Here is a 17,849-nt window from a genome sequence, read left to right as displayed (position 1 = left end):
TGTTTCCTTTTACGCCGCCTAGAGCAAATTCATGAAGTTGGGAAATAATTTTTCCCACTGTTTTCAGCGCAACAAGCAACTGCTGTATAGTCGTTACATTCCTGTTTTTGTTCTTGTAAAGCAAGCATGACCCTCATATTTCATTATCGCGGTTCTCATTTTGCTTCTTTGTTACTAAGAATACTTCCCATTACTTGTTATTCTTTGTTCAGCTAAATCATTGTTTTATTGCGGTTGTATTTTTAAAAATTTTAAATCTTCATGGCTTCATCTATTTTCTCAGCGTCTGTTTACATTATTTACGAGTGTTGGAGAGCTATTGTCCATATATATGCGTTCACTTTAAGAACAGGCAACAACTTAACCATTAGGGAGCACCTTACCCTACGCCTGCATTTAGCTGTTCATATCAGTTTCGGTTCACCCTCCCTTTGGTTGCAATATATACCTGTCTAAAATATAGAATCCCACTTTTTCAGAACAATTTATTTGCTTAGTTCCGCAAGTAATTACTATTCATACCTGAGCATTGATTTTGTTCTCAGCCGTTACTGTTTCGAACGTGCTAACTGCCATCATCAGTGCATCTTACCCAAATATACCAGTTAAAAATCAACTGAAAGTTATACCTTCTTTAATGTCAGATATCATGGGATTTTGCCTCTTGTTTTGAATTCGCAATTTTAGGCTCGTGAGCTTTTTAGATGTTTTGTTATTTTTCTTCACATCAGTTCATTACAAAACGGTCATATCTTTTGAATATTTTTCAGGCATGCTTCTGTGTTCTTCATATATGAACCTTTTACAGACAGGTCCCCTCTAACATTAATCATAATAATAATTGGCTCGCAGGAATGGAAAGGCGCAGTATCTGCCACACTTGTTTCTGTGGACACCTGACCGCGCCGTAAGGGAAGGGAGGAAGGTGGGAGTGAAAGTAGTTAGAGAAAAAGAGGAGCCGTAATGGAGAGCTACGGGGGAATTTCGACCACCTGGGGATCTTTAACCTGTGCTGACATCGCACAGCACACGGACGCCACTTTGGTTTGCCTCCATCAAAACGCAGCCGCCGGGCTCGGGATCGAACCAGGGTACTCCTGCACAGTAGTCGGGCGTCTTACCACTGCACCACCCCGGCGGGCAGGTCCCCTCTACAGATTCCTGTTTTCAACCGCCAATCTTATTGATAATTTGCAATCATAACTAAAAACTTCGTTCTCAAATTCCTTCATATCTTGCATGCTACATTCACATATTTCTCTCTTGGCAATGGGCTTTGGCTCTTATCTGATATTGATAGACTATCTCTAAATTGCCTTTTCCAATGGTTCAGCACTACTAGTGCGGTTAGTTCGATCTGCTGCATGACAACACGATTAGCTTGGCAGAAACACATATAACAATTGTCACAAATATGCTCCACAATACTGACAGTAACATGCAGGCATTCGCACGGGGCTGCACGTGCCCCCTTCATGTCTCGTCGAAATTTCTGACAGTACAAAGCAAACGTGTGCAAGCCCTTAAAGCTTGCGCAGAGCTTTTTCACTATATAGCCTGCTTCTGAATACTTCTGAAGATTTAGGGTATTATGTATGTTCTATTTTGCTTCCCAATTGCCAGAAACGGTTATTGCAAATTAGGAATTTCTTTTTTTTACATTCAGCTACAATAAAAATATTTACTCATGATCGAAATGCTTAAACAAAATATTTTCAGCGTTTTTTATGCATGCATCTCTGCGCTTATTATACCATAACATGTTTAAGACATCGAACGCACATTCAGGTGCGTTTTGGCATTATGTTGGCAATCATATTTGACGCGCAAAGAAATCACTACGGAAGGTGAAGACAATGAAGTACTAATGTGTATGGGACAGGTATTCGCAGCAATAATTCAAACCGATTCACACACACACACATATATATATATATATATATATATATATATATATATATATATATATATATATATATATATATATATATATATATACACTCAAATAATTGCAACTGAATACAAATCCATGTGATCCATAGTATGGGGCAAGCAAGGGTGGTTCACATTTTTTCTGTACGGGCTTGATTATTTGACATGAAGATTTAGGCAAAGGTGGAAACATGGGAAGCTTTTAATATTACATGTGGCCCAGTATGCCCGTAGGGAGGGCTACGCGCACATTAGGATGGCTCATAAAAAACAGGGTTTTGAATCCTGGTTAGTGTTTGGGGATAGTTTCTGAAGAAAACCACATGTTAATGACTTCGCGAAAAAGTAGCGCTCACGAACGTAGTATGCTTTGTTGCAGCAATTGCGTGTCAAGCTCACTTGGTACCAAGCGATATTTTCTGGTCATATCGCCGAAGCCTCAAAATCTTGCCACGCCCACATTTATTCTTTTTATTTTATTCTTGTGTGGATCACATAAAGCCACATAAAGCTTTATGGCTTAGTGGTAATAGTTTGCTAAAGTACTCCAGTCTACGCAGAACATTTTACCATGATAAGCTCGTCAAGTCACCTAAAGTACCTGTCGATGATGCAGGATACATTATCCAGTATGTTTACAAATGCGGTTGTCGCGATTCGCGAATTTTCGCAGATTATACGTTACCGTAAAGCTATTCATTGTTTACAACTTCATACTGAAAGCCGCCGACACTGACCTTGATTAGCTTCTCTTGGGACACCAGGCGACACAAACTCGTGAATATGTGTCATGTGCGACTGATTCTATGCGATTCCTTATTTCAGAAGGCTGTCGGACAATGTTAGAATAAGATTTCTTTAAACTCGTTAACTTCAAATCACCAGAATGCAAAGGTGATTCCTTTTAGCGACGATCACCTAGCAGACTCGAGTTCCTAGACGTGTAGTAATCTCATTGATATAGTCTTGTCAGTGCTGTGTTTTGCTTTGGTCATTATCCGAATGTTTATTCATAAGATAGAAAACTCCGCGATAAATATTTGTAGTATTTTATTTGGATAAGCTTTATTTGATATATCCTCAACTATATGTTACCAGCACCAAGTTGGCTACGGCCCCCATAAAGAGTTTATTTCCTAAAAAAAGATCCCTTAACCTCATGCAGGTACTGTCTACAACATTGCAGTGTATGAATATGTTCAACAGCATTCACCGGGATTTTCTCTACTGCTGAACAGAATATAGGGCTGTTTTTTAGGGACCAAACAACTTTCGTATTTTTCTTTGCATTTTCTATTATTCTTATTTTGGGGACGTCACATGCCACAAAGAAGATTGTAAGCACAAGCGTTCTTATTTGAAAATGTCTGTCCGATATGCAGACCTTGTTTCCGAACTAGTTCGTGGTATTTCTAATTTTATTCGTGCTCGAATAAATAGCCAACCCACCTTCAATGGTCTGGTAGGATATAACGTTATACTGACGATGAAGTGCAGTAATTGATATCCTCATAGTTGTGTAGAAGGAGAACCTTATTGTGAGAAAATAAAGTGATTATTGCAGGTAACATAAATCACTTGGGAGACAATGTAATCAAATAGGCACTCTTCAGAGCTCACAGTGCGTTTGGCATCCCCGCGGGTGTGCCGTAGACCTTGTATTGGAATTGGTTTTCACCAACAAAGCCTATTTTTCTCAGTGCTTGACATGGAGTGAAAGGGCGCATAATCTCATTTAGCGACTGTCTCAGTACGACAAGGATATCTCTCACAGAAGTCACCTGTAAAAATTCACGTCAAAAATAAATATAGAAAAACATCTTGATGAATATGCTTGACATTTTAAACAGATATATTCGAGCGCATTACCCACACATTTCGTTACATAAAGGGTTTTTGACCAAATGAGTTATAAAATTGTGACCACAAGTGAATTAAGAACAACAGAAAAGATATTAAAGAGGAAGAGGAGCAAAGTGGAATGTGTTTTGGATGCAAATGCATTGAGCATTTTTTGACGTTCCATGTCATGGATAGCAGGCTTCGTCACTTCCTTCCCAGCGCAAAGTGTAATTTATTTTGATGAAATGCCCAACGCACGACTGCTTCTATTGCTGACAATTGTGCTATATGTCATGGGCGTCAGAGTCCATTATTCACGAGGGCTTCTACTTTGTAACAGCCTTTTTATTTGTCCGAGGCTGTTTGATATCGATGATTCCTTCCCTGACTGAAGTGCGCATCGCAGAGAGCGAGTGATTTTCGCAGTTGCGTTACTTCTGACCACGTTTGCTGCTCGAGCCTGTACTTTGTTAAACTGTTCTTTTATAGCCGCAGCTCGACTAATAAGTAATTTCTTAGAAAAGCGCATTGTTGTCTCCCTTTATCCCGTGTCATAGACACGACTCCATGACAGCATGTGTATACCGATGGCAAGATATATGCTAGTATGTACTCAAGAAAAGCATACGAGCGTGACCGAAGGCTGATTCGGAGGGAGGCGAGTCTTCTTTACCCTTCAAACTTCATCATAGCCTAGAAAAAAGGCTGCCAACAAATAAAATTCTATCTGCTGATGATTCTGCTGCTTGGTTCGGTCATCGCAATAGTTGCGCCGTGAAAGTTAGGGTAAGGGAAAAGTTTGTGCCATAGTACGCGGATTGCGACCCTTTATATTAGAAATGAGGGCAATGTACTCAGTGCTTTTAGATGATCACACAGCGGCATTAATAGACTTGAAGCTCATAGGGAAGCACAACTGTGCTGGAAACAGTGACTTTTGTTCTCAGAACAGTTTGAATTATTAGTAGGAAGGTACAGTTGAAATATGTGAAGTGCGCCTGCAAAACAATTAGTTGGTTAACATCGGAGGGAAGCCAAACCTTCATGTACGTGGCTAAGGACATTGCCAAGCTTCGATTAGGCACAATGCGTGCTTCTGTAAACATAACGCCAGTTATTCTTTGGTCTGCTCGGCTCACCGCCTTTTCAGGGCCTCTTTCCGACGTGCATTCGCGTTCAGATACGCTTGTGTTGCAGGATGTTCAACCTCCAACATGTCGCGCAGTGTTGTAACCTAGGCAGGAGCCCTGGGTCCCCTATTTATACACGCATTGTCCATCTAGCACTCTATACATCTACGGGACACATACATCATCTCACATGACCTTGACCTCGATAGTGGTGAAAGGCGGCTTTGTGGCTCACAGCACTATGCTTCAGAATCACATGGCGGCCATTCGGTCATGTGACTTTGACTTTGACCTCTGCAGTGCTAACGAAGAACCTAGGGCTGCCATTTATACCAATATACCCCTCTAGCGCCATTGACTTCCAAACTAGGTAGGATCAGGTAACTCTAGATTCGGTAAAGGACGGGTAATATCATGCTAGAAAATTTGCCTTCCTTCTATATGTAATGCCTCGTGTCATAAAGTATACCTGAGTTGTGAAAGAATACTAACATTCTCTTAATTCATAACAACGGCACTCTAGAGGCTTGAAAAATCATAAGCCAATTAGTTTACTAACTGTTACATACAAGGTGTTTACTGAGGGTATTTCTAAAAGATTCAGGACAACCTTGGACTTCAGTCGAGCAAAATATCAAGCAGGTTTTTGAAAAGTGTACTCTACTATCGATGATATCATACAATGAACCAGATAATAGAAAATTTTCAGAATATAACCCGACCTTATATATAGCCTTCATTGATCACCAAAAGGCATTTGATAGAGCGGAAAGCTCAACAGTTGTAGAGACATTGTGAAATCAGGGTATAGACAAACTGTATGTTACAGTACTGGAAGATATCCATAGTCGCTTGACAGCAACCACAGCTCTACATAAAGAAAGTAACAAAATACCCATAAAGAAATGTGTTAGGTAAGAAGATTTAATCCCCCTAGTACTATTTACACCTTGCTTAGAGAAATTTTGGTTGGTTTTGGTTTTGTGGGGTTGAACGTCCCAAAGCGACTCAGGCTATGAGAGACGCCGTAGTGGAGGACTCCGGAAATTTCTACCAAAGCATTCCGAGACTAGGAATTGGACGATTTAGCGATATGTGTTATGGAGACTACGTCAGTAACCTGCAATTCGTTGAACAAAATGTGCTGCTAAGTAACGCAGGGGATTAACTGCAAAATGATTGATTACCCATACAAAGAAAGCATAAAAGTAGGCTTGAAATTACAAATTTGAAAGACTAAGGTAATGTTCAAGAGCCTCGGGAGGGAAGAGCAGTTCACAATAGGTAGCGAAGAACTGGAAGTGGTAGGTGTTAAAGTCTACTTATGACAAGTAGTAACTGACGATCATTACGGTGAAAGGAAAATCACTAGGTGAATCAGATTGGGATAGAGCGCATTTGGCAAGTTTTCGCAGATTATGACTACCACCTTACCGGCATTGCCCAAGTGGAAAGTATACAACAGTTGCATCTACCTCTACTCACATAAGGGGATGGAACGTGGATGCTAATTAAAAGGATTTCCTTAGGTTGAGTACACCAGAGATAGCTATAGAACAAAAAATGGTGGATATAACGTTAATAGAAGGAAGCGCTATGAGTAGGTCAGAAAAATATTATGAGTTAGAGATATTCTCGTGGAAATCAAGAAGAAATATGCATGGGCAGAGAATGTAGTGCGTAGAGAGGAAAACCGGTCGTCGCCTAGGATGACAAATTGGATTGCAACGGAAGGAAAGAATTGCAAAGGGTGGCAGAAAGTTAGGTGGGTGCATGAGGTTGCAATTTCGCGGGGGTCAAGTGGATGCAGCTAGGCAACTAAGGACAAGTGTCCCATTGGCTGATCGTAGGTTAGCCAAGGCCGCACACTGTGAAGACGAGTGTCAAATTGAGTGGACTAAATTGCAACGGGGCAGGATAAAATGCAGTGCTCGAAATTAACAAAGTATTCAGGGTGTTTGGCGCACGCGGGAAAGTGCATATACGATAGAGAAAATGTCGGGAATGATTAGAGTGTATTTAAACCTATGCGTTGAAGGATTGATGGTTGTTGGTAGTGAGCAATTGGCCCGAGATTAGAAGTGCGCAAACAGGCTTTCTAATGTTCTCAAAGTAAAAGATCGATTTCATTTTGTAATGCAGAGGAACGTCCCATAAGGGAGGATAAGATCAGGGTTTTCCAGGCACCCGGTGCTGAAGATCGCAGGCGTTGCGATAGGCTACCTCATTGTCTCGGATTCCACTGTCGCCGGAACCCATCTGAATGTGGCCCTTCTGAGATAGTGTGGCTAGAACTCTGCTGAATTTAATCGAATCCTGTGTGAAATTTGTACGCGTTTCCCTAACTCTGCACTGCTCATATTTGAAGACTTCAACTTCCCTAGCATAAACTGGTTTACACGATCCGTCACAGCGAGTGAAACCGAAGCTCATATGTTACTTCAATCATGTCTTGATTTTTCGCTGTCGCAACTTATCACCAATCCCACACGTCGCACATCGAGCACCGCAAACATTCTTGATTTATTACGAACAAATAATCCTGATATTTGTTCAGACATAATTCATTTAGACGGCATTTCTGATCACGACGTAATAACAGGACGCATTACCGGTTCTTTTAACGAAAAGAAAACTACTGTTAAACAAGTCAGAGGTTACAACAGAGCTAATTATGAAAGAATTAACACTGAATTAGATTATTTCGCTGTCCAGTTCAAAAATCAATATTTATTGCGCACTGTTGAGCAAAATTGGGATTTATTCAAAACTGCCCTTACTAACCTTATCGACAAATTTGTGCCTAATACGTCCATTAGATGTACCATGGTTTAATCACAAGCTGTGGCGTATGAATAACAAAAAAAGCGCAAAAAAGATGGTAGTTTAGGCACGTGGGAAAGGTATAAGAAATGCCAGTTATTATTAAAATCCACTCGACGTCTGTTTTTCAATCATGACTTATCCTCTCTGTTAACCAACAACCCTCGTAAATTTTGGCGCATCATAAATCCTAGCTTTTACCCTGACATTTTGCTTTCCGACAGTAACGGCGTCATAATCAATGAATCCGATTGTGCTCAGGTTCTTAACGTTACCTTCTCATCAGTATTTACCAACGAAGACATTAGCTCATCTCCTATCTTAATTACATTTCATGACATCTGCATGCCTTACATAGTTATTAACGAAGCAGGTATTTCAGTTTTATTAAACAATCTCAAAATTACAAGTATCTCGGATCACCTTGGCTTTAACAATAAGATACTAAATATACATCCAGAAACATCTCTGCTATCTTGTCCTGTTTACACTCGCAGTCGTTATCGAACGGACTAATTCCTAATGACTGGCGTGCAGCACAGGTAATACCTATATTCAAATCAGGTGATCGTTCCTCCCCACTTAACTATCGACCCATCTCGTTAACCAGCAACTTTTGCAAACTTCTAGAGCATATCATTCATAGCCAAGTCATTAAATACCTCGAAGATCATAACATTATTTCCAGATATCAGCACGGTTTTCGCAAGGGGTTTTCATGTGACACTCAACTAGCGGGCTTTGTTAATGACTTACAATCATCACTTAACGCAGGCTTTCAGGTCGACGCAGTTTTTCTGGATTTTTCAAAAGCATTCGATCGGGTCCCTCATCACAGACTTTTTCTAAAACTAGCACAGCTTAACATCCACCCTAATATGCTCGCCTGGATTAAGGACTTTCTTTCTCCTAGATCTCAGTATACCTCAGTTAATAATTCTAACTCTTCTTCGACTTATGTGACATCTGGTGTACCCCAAGGAAGTGTGCTTGGTCCTTTGCTTTTTCTAATCTATATTAATGATTTACCGGTCTCTGTAACATCTAGAGTTCGTCTTTTCGCAGATGACTGCGTAATTTACCGTAACATTATAATAACAGTGACCGCCAATTCCTACAGTCGGACCTGAACGCAGTAAGCTCATGGCGCGCAACCTGGTTAATGACTTGAAACGTTTGTATAACTAAACTTATATCTTTCGCCCGTCGTACCGCTCGCATTTCAACCACTTACATGCTCAATGACAATGCTGTTGAACTAACAAACACTTACAAATACTTTGGCGTGCACTTTCAGTTTGATCTAACATGGCATCACCATATCGACCTCACCCTAGCTGCTGCTAACCGTTCACTTGGTCTTCTTAAACGTACTCTCAAACACGCTCCTATCCATGTTAAAAACCTTGCTTATATCACTCTAATACGCCCTAAAATTGAATATGCTGCGGCTGTTTGGGACCCTGATCAAGCCCATGTTATCACCAACATCGAATCCTTGCAGAACCATGCTGTGCGCTTTATTTTTTCAGACTACTCACCTTTCACTAGCGTCACAGCATTAAAACAACGTGCTGAACTGGAAGACTTATCATGTCGTCATAAATACGCTCGGTTAACACTTTTCCATAAGCTTTATCACCATCCACTACTGCGCAGTGATTTGTTTCAGTTACCTGATGTCATTTTTCCACGACTTGATCATGCTTTCAAAGTTAAACGCGCCAAGTGTCATTTATCATCTCATGCCAATTCATTCATACCTCGCACTACCATTGAATGGAATAACTTGCCATCGCACATCGCTACAGAAACTAACATAAATAAATTCCAAGAGCTACTTCGCTGTGACGGAAATGTGTAGAATATTTGGTGTTGTTTTTCTTTCCTTTTTTGATGTTATATAACGGTTCTTATTGTAATTGTTGCTTATTGCATCGTGTTTTTTTTACAATTGTATCCCCCCCCCCCTATGTAATACCCTCCTTTAGAGGGCCTTTATGGGTAACCTAAATAAATAAATAAATAAATAAATAAATAAATAAATAAATAAATAAGTTCTCCTGTATTTCTGCGCATGATTGTCGCGTACAGGTGTATTTAAACAGTTTAAATGAATGCCCTGTACGCATATCAGGCGCTAGACGCAGGTCACCAATACTGACAGTTCTCTAAGTTCTCTATACCAGGAGGGTGAATGCAAGAGCAAAGAGTATGTGTCACCACATCACTGCTACTCGCAACCAAGCGAGCCCCTACATGAATGTCATACATGATGCGCGTGTTTCAATTATCAGCAAATCGGTAGGATGAACCTGAGAATAAACACAACGATGACGTCTTTCTGCCTTAAAATAAGGAAAACAAAATTTTCCGATAAGGTGCAATTATGGGGGTTTGAGGGGGCAGGGAGGGACGGGTATTGTAAAGAAGTTCAGTAAGTGTTCGTTCATCTTGCGTAAGCATCCATGCCCTTGTGTGGTGCAACAAAAATGCTCCATTCGCATTTCTGGAAGTTGTTTTAATAAGTATCCCAAGCACACGAACAGCCATGCACAGTCGGAATAATCATTTTACGCTAGAGTATACCTATTCTAAGACGAAGGCCTCTCCCTATCCCTCCGATTAACCCAGTCCTTTGCTAGCTGAACCGACTTGTACCTGGCGAATGTCTTAAACTCATCCGCCCGACCAACTTTCTGCAACGCCTGCTAAGCTGCTATGTGCACTTAGAGTATATGAGCTCCATTAATGTGTATAGAAAACCTAAGGAAGGGCATGTGCGAAGCATGCAGCGGGATCTCAATCTAAGGTCTGGTGACAGGTAAGCGTAGGGCATTGCACTGTATCAATGACGCTTACAGGTTGTATTTATAAGTGCATACGGATATCCACAAGGATTAGGGGTTTCTAAACATGCTTCGGCTAGCTTCCTAATTTGAATAGTATAGTTGGCGTTCTGAATGAGAGTGGACGACTATATGCGCGAACTGATTGCAAGTTTTAGTGGTGATACAAAGCATGATTATTGTTTTTTCGCGGATGGTAAGTCCAAGTATCTAGTATGATGACTTGAGATGGATGGCCTGACCAGCTATTGTTAAAGTAGTTAGACGGATGTACTGGTGTTGATAGCGAGTCCCGAATAGCAAGAAAGTATTCCAGATTGGATGTTAAAATATACATTTATGAGGGTGTATACATCTAGCAAAATGATATTAATAATTCAATTATCGGTAAAAATTATTGTATCTATAAACTGCCGGTGATGTCCCGCATTCCGTGGCCGACCTTTTTGCCTAGAACGATAAATTTCTTTTACGACTAACCTGTATCAAAAATGTATTTGGAGTAATTGTAAACAATTATTGAGCTGCACTTAATCTGTCGCTGATTACGTGGATAGTGTGCAAGGGGCATGGGCAATCCCAAATAACGTGCGAGCCGCAAAAATCTTCCCAGATTCCCAGATCAAAAAGTCAAAGTCTGAATACAAGTTTTAGCTTTGTACAAAAGTGTTTTGCTAAAAGAGTATATACTGTGGGACAATATAGAAAATGAGAATATACAAAGGCAACGATCAGCAGTCAGATTGCACGTAGAGAGGTGGCATTGAAAACGGGATGGCCTCAAATTGAAAACTCAATTGAATAAAGAGCTCTCTAATAAGAGGCAGTTGTCATGAACAACAGGAAGTTAACGGTAGCCTGAAATACTTCACCAGCACGCGATTCTTGATTTGTAGTTCCTGTAGCTCACAACAGTACAACGTCGTAATTGGAGTGCATTCGCTTTAATGTCTCCTGGTGTTTTACAAAACAGATTGAGGATGAATGTAAGAAAGGCGCTTACAGATACAATGCTAACATATTGCAGATTGTTTCGGCTTCTTTGAGCAAAGAAGCTATGGATGAAGCAACAAGAGTGTGTCAGCTCCTGAAGAATTCACTACAGTGTTTGTAACTACAAATCAGGGAATGCCAGCGCTTATTAGGTTGAAACAGCCCTCTGATTTTGAGTTTGCCTTTCTTGGCCGAGCACTGCCATGCTACGCATTTTAGGCACTAGATTCTTTCGGATGTATGCCCGATGGAACAGTACGCTTTGCTCTCAATGCACACCGGACATTCCCCCTGTATTATTTTCAGTGTTTGTAAAATACAGCATTTGATAGCACATTTTATCGCACATTTCTCTCCTTTCACTTTGTTATTCACTGCAACTAACTGCAGGTTTATACTGATGAGGAAATTCAAGGCGTCGGCAGGAATTGTTTTGTGGCACATGAGTTTATATGAACATGCTCACGAAGGGTGACGATTGCTTTACTGTACACGTGCACCTTGCATAACACTCTTTATAACCAATTTGTAACTTTACGCGATATTCAGAATCACAGATGAGGACTGTGCTGGCAAGATAATTACTACAGGTAATAAAATATGACGAGAAACTTGCCTCAGCAGCGCGTTGGTGTCTGAAGTTCACTGGATTGTCTTCATATCTTATGATAGCTGAAACATAGCGTGGTACAATTAGGATGCATATAACGAAGTAGATAGCCATCATAATCCTTTCACTTCCTGAAATTGGCGGCATATACTCTGCCAAGCTTTGCGGAAGCCAGATATAAATATACACAAACACTAAATTTCGCTGGAAGTGTGATAGATTAAGGCGAAAGATGTTATTACTGAAACGCGCTCCTCAAACAACTGTTTTTTTTTTTTTGGATTGCGAGGAACAGAGGCGCACACGTGGGTTGAGCAAGAATAGCTCTATTTAACATGATTAAAGACAAATGCATTGCACTTAAGTAAGCGCAGTTACTTCGCCGAGCATGAGAATAAAAAAAAAATGAGATGCAAAGAAATCGCCGCGTTGTCACGCCAGACCTCGCGGAATCGTCATTTCTTGCAAAGCATATCATTCATTCCTGAAAGCTCTGCGTCAAATTTGTTCGGCTCATTTCTTCATAAAAAGAACGAAAGTGGCTTGTAACATTATTACACGTCAAATGTTGACCTATAAACTTTTGCAACGACTTGAGATGTTCAACGGCTTTTTAATTTAAGCAAAGTTAACATGAGCAAAGAAAAAACTTAAATATTTGAGGCAGGCCAGGGAAATTAGTTGCGCACTTCTCTCAGCATCCTCGTGCACCACAAGCAGCTCATTGTTTTTCAAGTGATCAAATATTTCTTTAGGGTATTATTGTTTTTTTTAATTATTGGCTTTAGTCATAAATGTGACCTGCAAATAGAATACCCTATTCAATTCATTCAAAATCTTCAGAATCCCCTATTTATTTGCTGTAACGAAAGCCTCCCGCGAGTCTTTGTAACTAGGCTGGAAGGAAGGTCCACAGAAGACAAATAACATCACGTTGCTAGAATATTAGCAAGCCACGTTTCTGGTGTTCTCACTTGTGATTTTTATGAACCTAAGCGGCAGCTGTTACTCGGTGACTCCGTTCGCTCGCTGCAATTTGCACCGTAACGTTCGCCCGCGTATTGGCGCGGGCGAGAAAGCCATCCTAGGCATGTCGAAATCTTTCTACAAAGAGGCCGCGAAAATGCAGCCGCAGCTATATTTGTTCACTCAAACCACTGCTTAGAGCACGATTTATAGAATACTATAGTCCCGTCATTTTATTAGTATCCCGAGGTATTTGTTTATAACTTGGACAAAAGACAAAAGGCAAAGGCAAATAATCAAAGGCAAAGGCAAATAACCAAATCTGGTTTTTAAGGGGCACTCTAGTTTTTGAAATCATATTTCTTATATGAAAGCTATGATTAGTGAATAAGAAAAAATTACCAAATTAACTGATGAATTATTTGCGAACCAAAACTTGCTTCTGGTGAGTAAGATGGTTCACATGCGTATGTAACTGGATTCGGTTGCCTATATTCGAACGCTTGACTGTAGTAAGACGGGCCTTAGATTCCTGCACTGTCAGCTCCTTTAAACTCTGTAATAACGAGGCCGTCATTTCCTTTGAAGTTATCTGCTTATATACACTGTAAAAATGGGTGTGAAATTACAGGCATTTAAAAAAAGAATGTACCAGTACAGAGAATATCTATTTTACTTCACTGACCGAAATAAGTTCACGAAAAAAACTAATTTTCTCTTTTCCAGCCGAATCCTTATTTGGAAGGCAAACAATTCGACATATTTTTGCCGTCTGTTCTATTTTCTACTGCAAACTGATTTTTATATGAACATTAGGTAGATTTTGATAAGCGAAATGGTATGGCAACCCCGAAAACGCTGTCCGATGATCGGCTGCGTAGCAATTTCGATTGGCAAGAAGATAGCTAATGGCGCCCCATTAAGGTCCGTTGTTGGTTGGCTCCCTGCTACAGTGGTATCTGTTACGCCATTTTCCACTTGCCATCTTTCGGTGACTCGACAACGGCTGTTGCGAGGCTAACCATATGGGTGCCATCGAGTATTGCCAGCGCTGAGAGATATTCGTGATCAGCGTCTTGCTGCTTCAAAATTTCTTTTAGTTTATACAATTGTTCAACAAAATAATCACATACAGATCGTGATCGACATCACAGTGTCTATAAGCCACCCTACTCCTCCAAATACTGTGAAGGCCCAATATCATGATGAGGTCATACTGAAACTCAACATTAACAGTATTCAAGTACCGAATTCGACTTGGCGTCAATGGCAGGTCTTTTTTAAGTGTCCTTTGTAACACATCCCAGTAAAACACCGCATCCCAACAATCCAGGAACACGTGCCCAACTGTTTCAAGTTTCGTACATAGCAGACAGTTTGAGCCCCAAGGTACAGAAAGCCCCTTTTCTTCCATCCATGTTTTGACGGGGAGGGTTCCTGTATGCAATTTCAAAAAGAATGTTTTTACGCCCGGTGCAACAGTCATGTTTTTAACTCGCTTGAGCACGTCTTTCCCTGGGCCTTCACAGTATAAGGTTCTGTACAATGGAGCTTGGAACAATTGTGAAATAAGATCCTTGTACAGCCGCTTAGGTGGTACCGTCGCTAAATTCTCTACAGAGTATCGCACGCGTAAAAACTTGAACGACAACACCACTTCTCGCAGGAAGCGTGATACAGTGTATCCCTGAGCAGAGCATGAAGAGACTATAACCTCTTTAATAGCACTGGATAGCATGATTTGCATAAAGGTTCTCAGGAATGCATCTTTTTGGTCACGTAGGAAACAAAACCTTGAAACCATCTGCCGCACATACAGGTGAATTCGAGACAACCATCGGTCTTTAAATCGCCGAAAGAGATTATCTCTGCTAATTCGTTCCCAGTTGGACGACCAAATCAAGACCGGAAATACACGATGGAGCCTTTGTATATTGACTCGAGCACAATACAATACTTGAAGTAAATACATTATTCTTGCCACCAAAAAGGTATTGCATACAGTCGCACGGGCGAAAATAGAGAGGTTACGTCCCATCCATCCTTTCGTACTTTCCCGTATTTCTTCCGCTTTTTCATTCCAGTAATTCGTATTTTTCCCGAATTTGTGCAAAGGGACTCCTAAATAAACTCCGGGCTTTGTAGCCCATCTTACTCCACAGAAAATTTCCGGTTCCTCTTCCCATTCCCCGTGACAGACTCCAAGACTTTTCTTTAAATTAACAGCACTACCAGTCTGCCTGCAATACCATTGTGTTACTTTCAAAGCTTCCAAAACGCTTTCGCGGTCTTGACAAAAAAAGCGCCACTTCATCAGCGAATGCCAATATTTTCACTTCACATACTCCCAACTTAAAACCACGGATGTATTCGTTAGCAGTCACCATTCTACACAATGGTTCCAAATATATAGCAAAGAGGATAAGAGACAGTGGACAACTCTGCCGCACAGATGCTCTTACATCAATTCTTTCAGATAATGTTTTGTTAATCATAAGGCGTGTAGAACAACATGCATAAGCCATTTTAACGCCTTTCAATACAACGGCACCAACACCAATGTGTTCCAACAAACAGTACAATATTTCATGAGACACACGATGAAATTCTTTTTCAAAATCAACTTGAACCATGGCCACGCTCCTGTTTAGAGCATCGCAGCGCTCGAACACACTACACGCTACATGAATATTGTTAAATATGCTTCTGGTCTTTATTCCACATGATTGATGAGGTCCAACAGTACCTTTTATAATGTATTGCAATCTGCGGGGCTCTCCTTTTGCAGTATCCAAGTTTTAAAAACCACACTAGGGCCCAGGTACAAACTAAACTGGCTAGAGAGGATCTCCTGCTTGAGCTTCAAGACAAATACCAATACAACAACCTTCAACAAATTGCCAGATTTGGGGAATACATAGCATTCATTGATTACGAAAAGCATTTGACTCAGTAGAAACCTCGGCGGTGATGCAGGCATTGTGAAATCAAGGGGTAGACAAGCTATACTTGATAGTGCTGAAATATATATTTAGAGGCTGCACAACAACCATACTTCTTCATAACAAAGTAAAACAATTTAAATAAAGGAATCTGTTCGCCAAGGAGGCACGATATCGCCAGTATTATCCGCAGCTTGTTTAGAGGAAGTATTCAGACTTGAAATGGGAGCAGTTAGGGATAAGGGTAGATGAAGAATACCTTAGTAATCTGCGATTTGCTGATGACATTGGCTTGCTAAGTAACTCAGGAGATGAACTGCAAAGAATGATTGGTGACCTAGGTAGGAAAAGTAGAAAGGTAGGCTTGAAAATCAATATGCACAAGACGACAGTAATGTCCAACAGCTCTGTTACGCTACGTAGCGAAGCAAGGGAATTAGTAGGCGAATATGTCTACTTAGGACAGGTAGTAACCGCATATCAGTACCATAAAAAGGAAATAACAAAAAGAATAAGATTGGGATGGAGGGAATTGGGCAAGCACTCTCAGATAATGACTAGCAGCTTACCAGTATCGCTCAAGAGGAAAGTATACAACAGTTGCATTCTACCTGTACTCACTTATAGGGCTGAGACGTGGAGGCTAACCAAGAGGGTTCTACTTAAGTAGAGGACTGCGCAGAGGGCTATGGAACGAAAAATGGTAGGGTAACATTAAGAGATCGAAGCGTCATGCGTGTGTCATAGAAATAACTCAAGTTACTCAGATTCTTGTGGAAATCAAGAAGAAATGAGCATGGGCAGGACATGTAGTGCGAAGAGAGGATAACCAATGATAGCTTAGGGTAACAAACTGGATTCCAAGGGAAGGGAAGTGGAGCAGTGGGAGGCAGAAATTCAGGTGGGCGGATGAGGTTAAGAAGTTCAGAGGGGTCAAGTGGATGCAGCTAACACAGAACCGGGTTAATTGGAGAAATACGGGAGATGCCTTCACCCTCAGTGGTCATATTCAGGGTTATGATGATGCTATTTATTATTTACGACATTGTCAGTAGTTACAAATCATATATTTAGACACAAATTAGTAATTATTTGCCATTTATTTATTACCTCATAAATTATTTACTGACTAGTTGATTAGTCATCATCATCAGCCTGACTATACCCACTTGCCCAACCAAAGTTGGGCTTCGCGTGTGTAAGCCATGGGCCTTGTATAGCCCGACTGCGACAATAAGCTGGCCAAGTCGGCCATACTTATCGGTCCGTGTTCATTGTCGAAAACCGACCGTTCTAAGGCCATTGTCCTCTTCCAACTTAGGTTATAGATGGGCGGCCGATGGTCGAGCGATGAGTATTAGTTGGCCATATTAGCAAAGGCCGGGTGCAGCGAAGTTACCATATGCTCGCCCCTTTAGTTTAATTTTGAGGAAAAATTAATAATTCACTTCTCAATGCAGCATAGTGCTTCTCCGTAAGTGTGTCCTTTGTATCGTTTGTTCAGCAGCGTTTTCCATCATGCATGCACTAAACCGCACAAACGCACGGTAAGACAAAATAAGTAATGTGACCTGCTGCATGATGACGCGTATGATGATGATAGTATGATGACGCGATGCAAAAAAGTCTTCGGGAAACACATTTCCTCACACGAATTAAACATAAAATATCCTAATATGCGTTTCACCCATACCATCGTAATAGTTTCTTTAAATCAGACGAGATAATTGTCGATATAAAAATCAGGAACGCTTTCTTTTTT

At 40.7% G+C, this 17,849-nt stretch overlaps 1 protein-coding gene across 1 annotated transcript in view; it reads right to left on the bottom strand.

Annotated features, from left to right (window-relative positions):
* Positions 1 to 17,849, bottom strand: part of LOC146174151 (uncharacterized) — a 56,550-nt gene that overhangs the window by 14,927 nt on the left and 23,774 nt on the right. Inside the window, exons 2-4 of the mRNA XM_084584082.1 lie at positions 12,186 to 12,241; positions 3,553 to 3,713; positions 3,382 to 3,464 (exon numbers count right to left, since the gene is read on the bottom strand). Coding sequence (XP_084440208.1) covers positions 3,382 to 3,464; positions 3,553 to 3,713; positions 12,186 to 12,241 — 300 coding nt within the window. The remainder of the gene's footprint in view (positions 1 to 3,381; positions 3,465 to 3,552; positions 3,714 to 12,185; positions 12,242 to 17,849) is intronic.

Source organism: Amblyomma maculatum, chromosome 11 (genome assembly GCF_055883805.1).
Source record: "Amblyomma maculatum isolate TAMU_Amacu chromosome 11, ASM5588380v1, whole genome shotgun sequence".
Taxonomy (NCBI): Eukaryota; Metazoa; Arthropoda; class Arachnida; order Ixodida; family Ixodidae; genus Amblyomma; species Amblyomma maculatum.
This window is presented reverse-complemented; position numbering and strand designations above follow the sequence as displayed.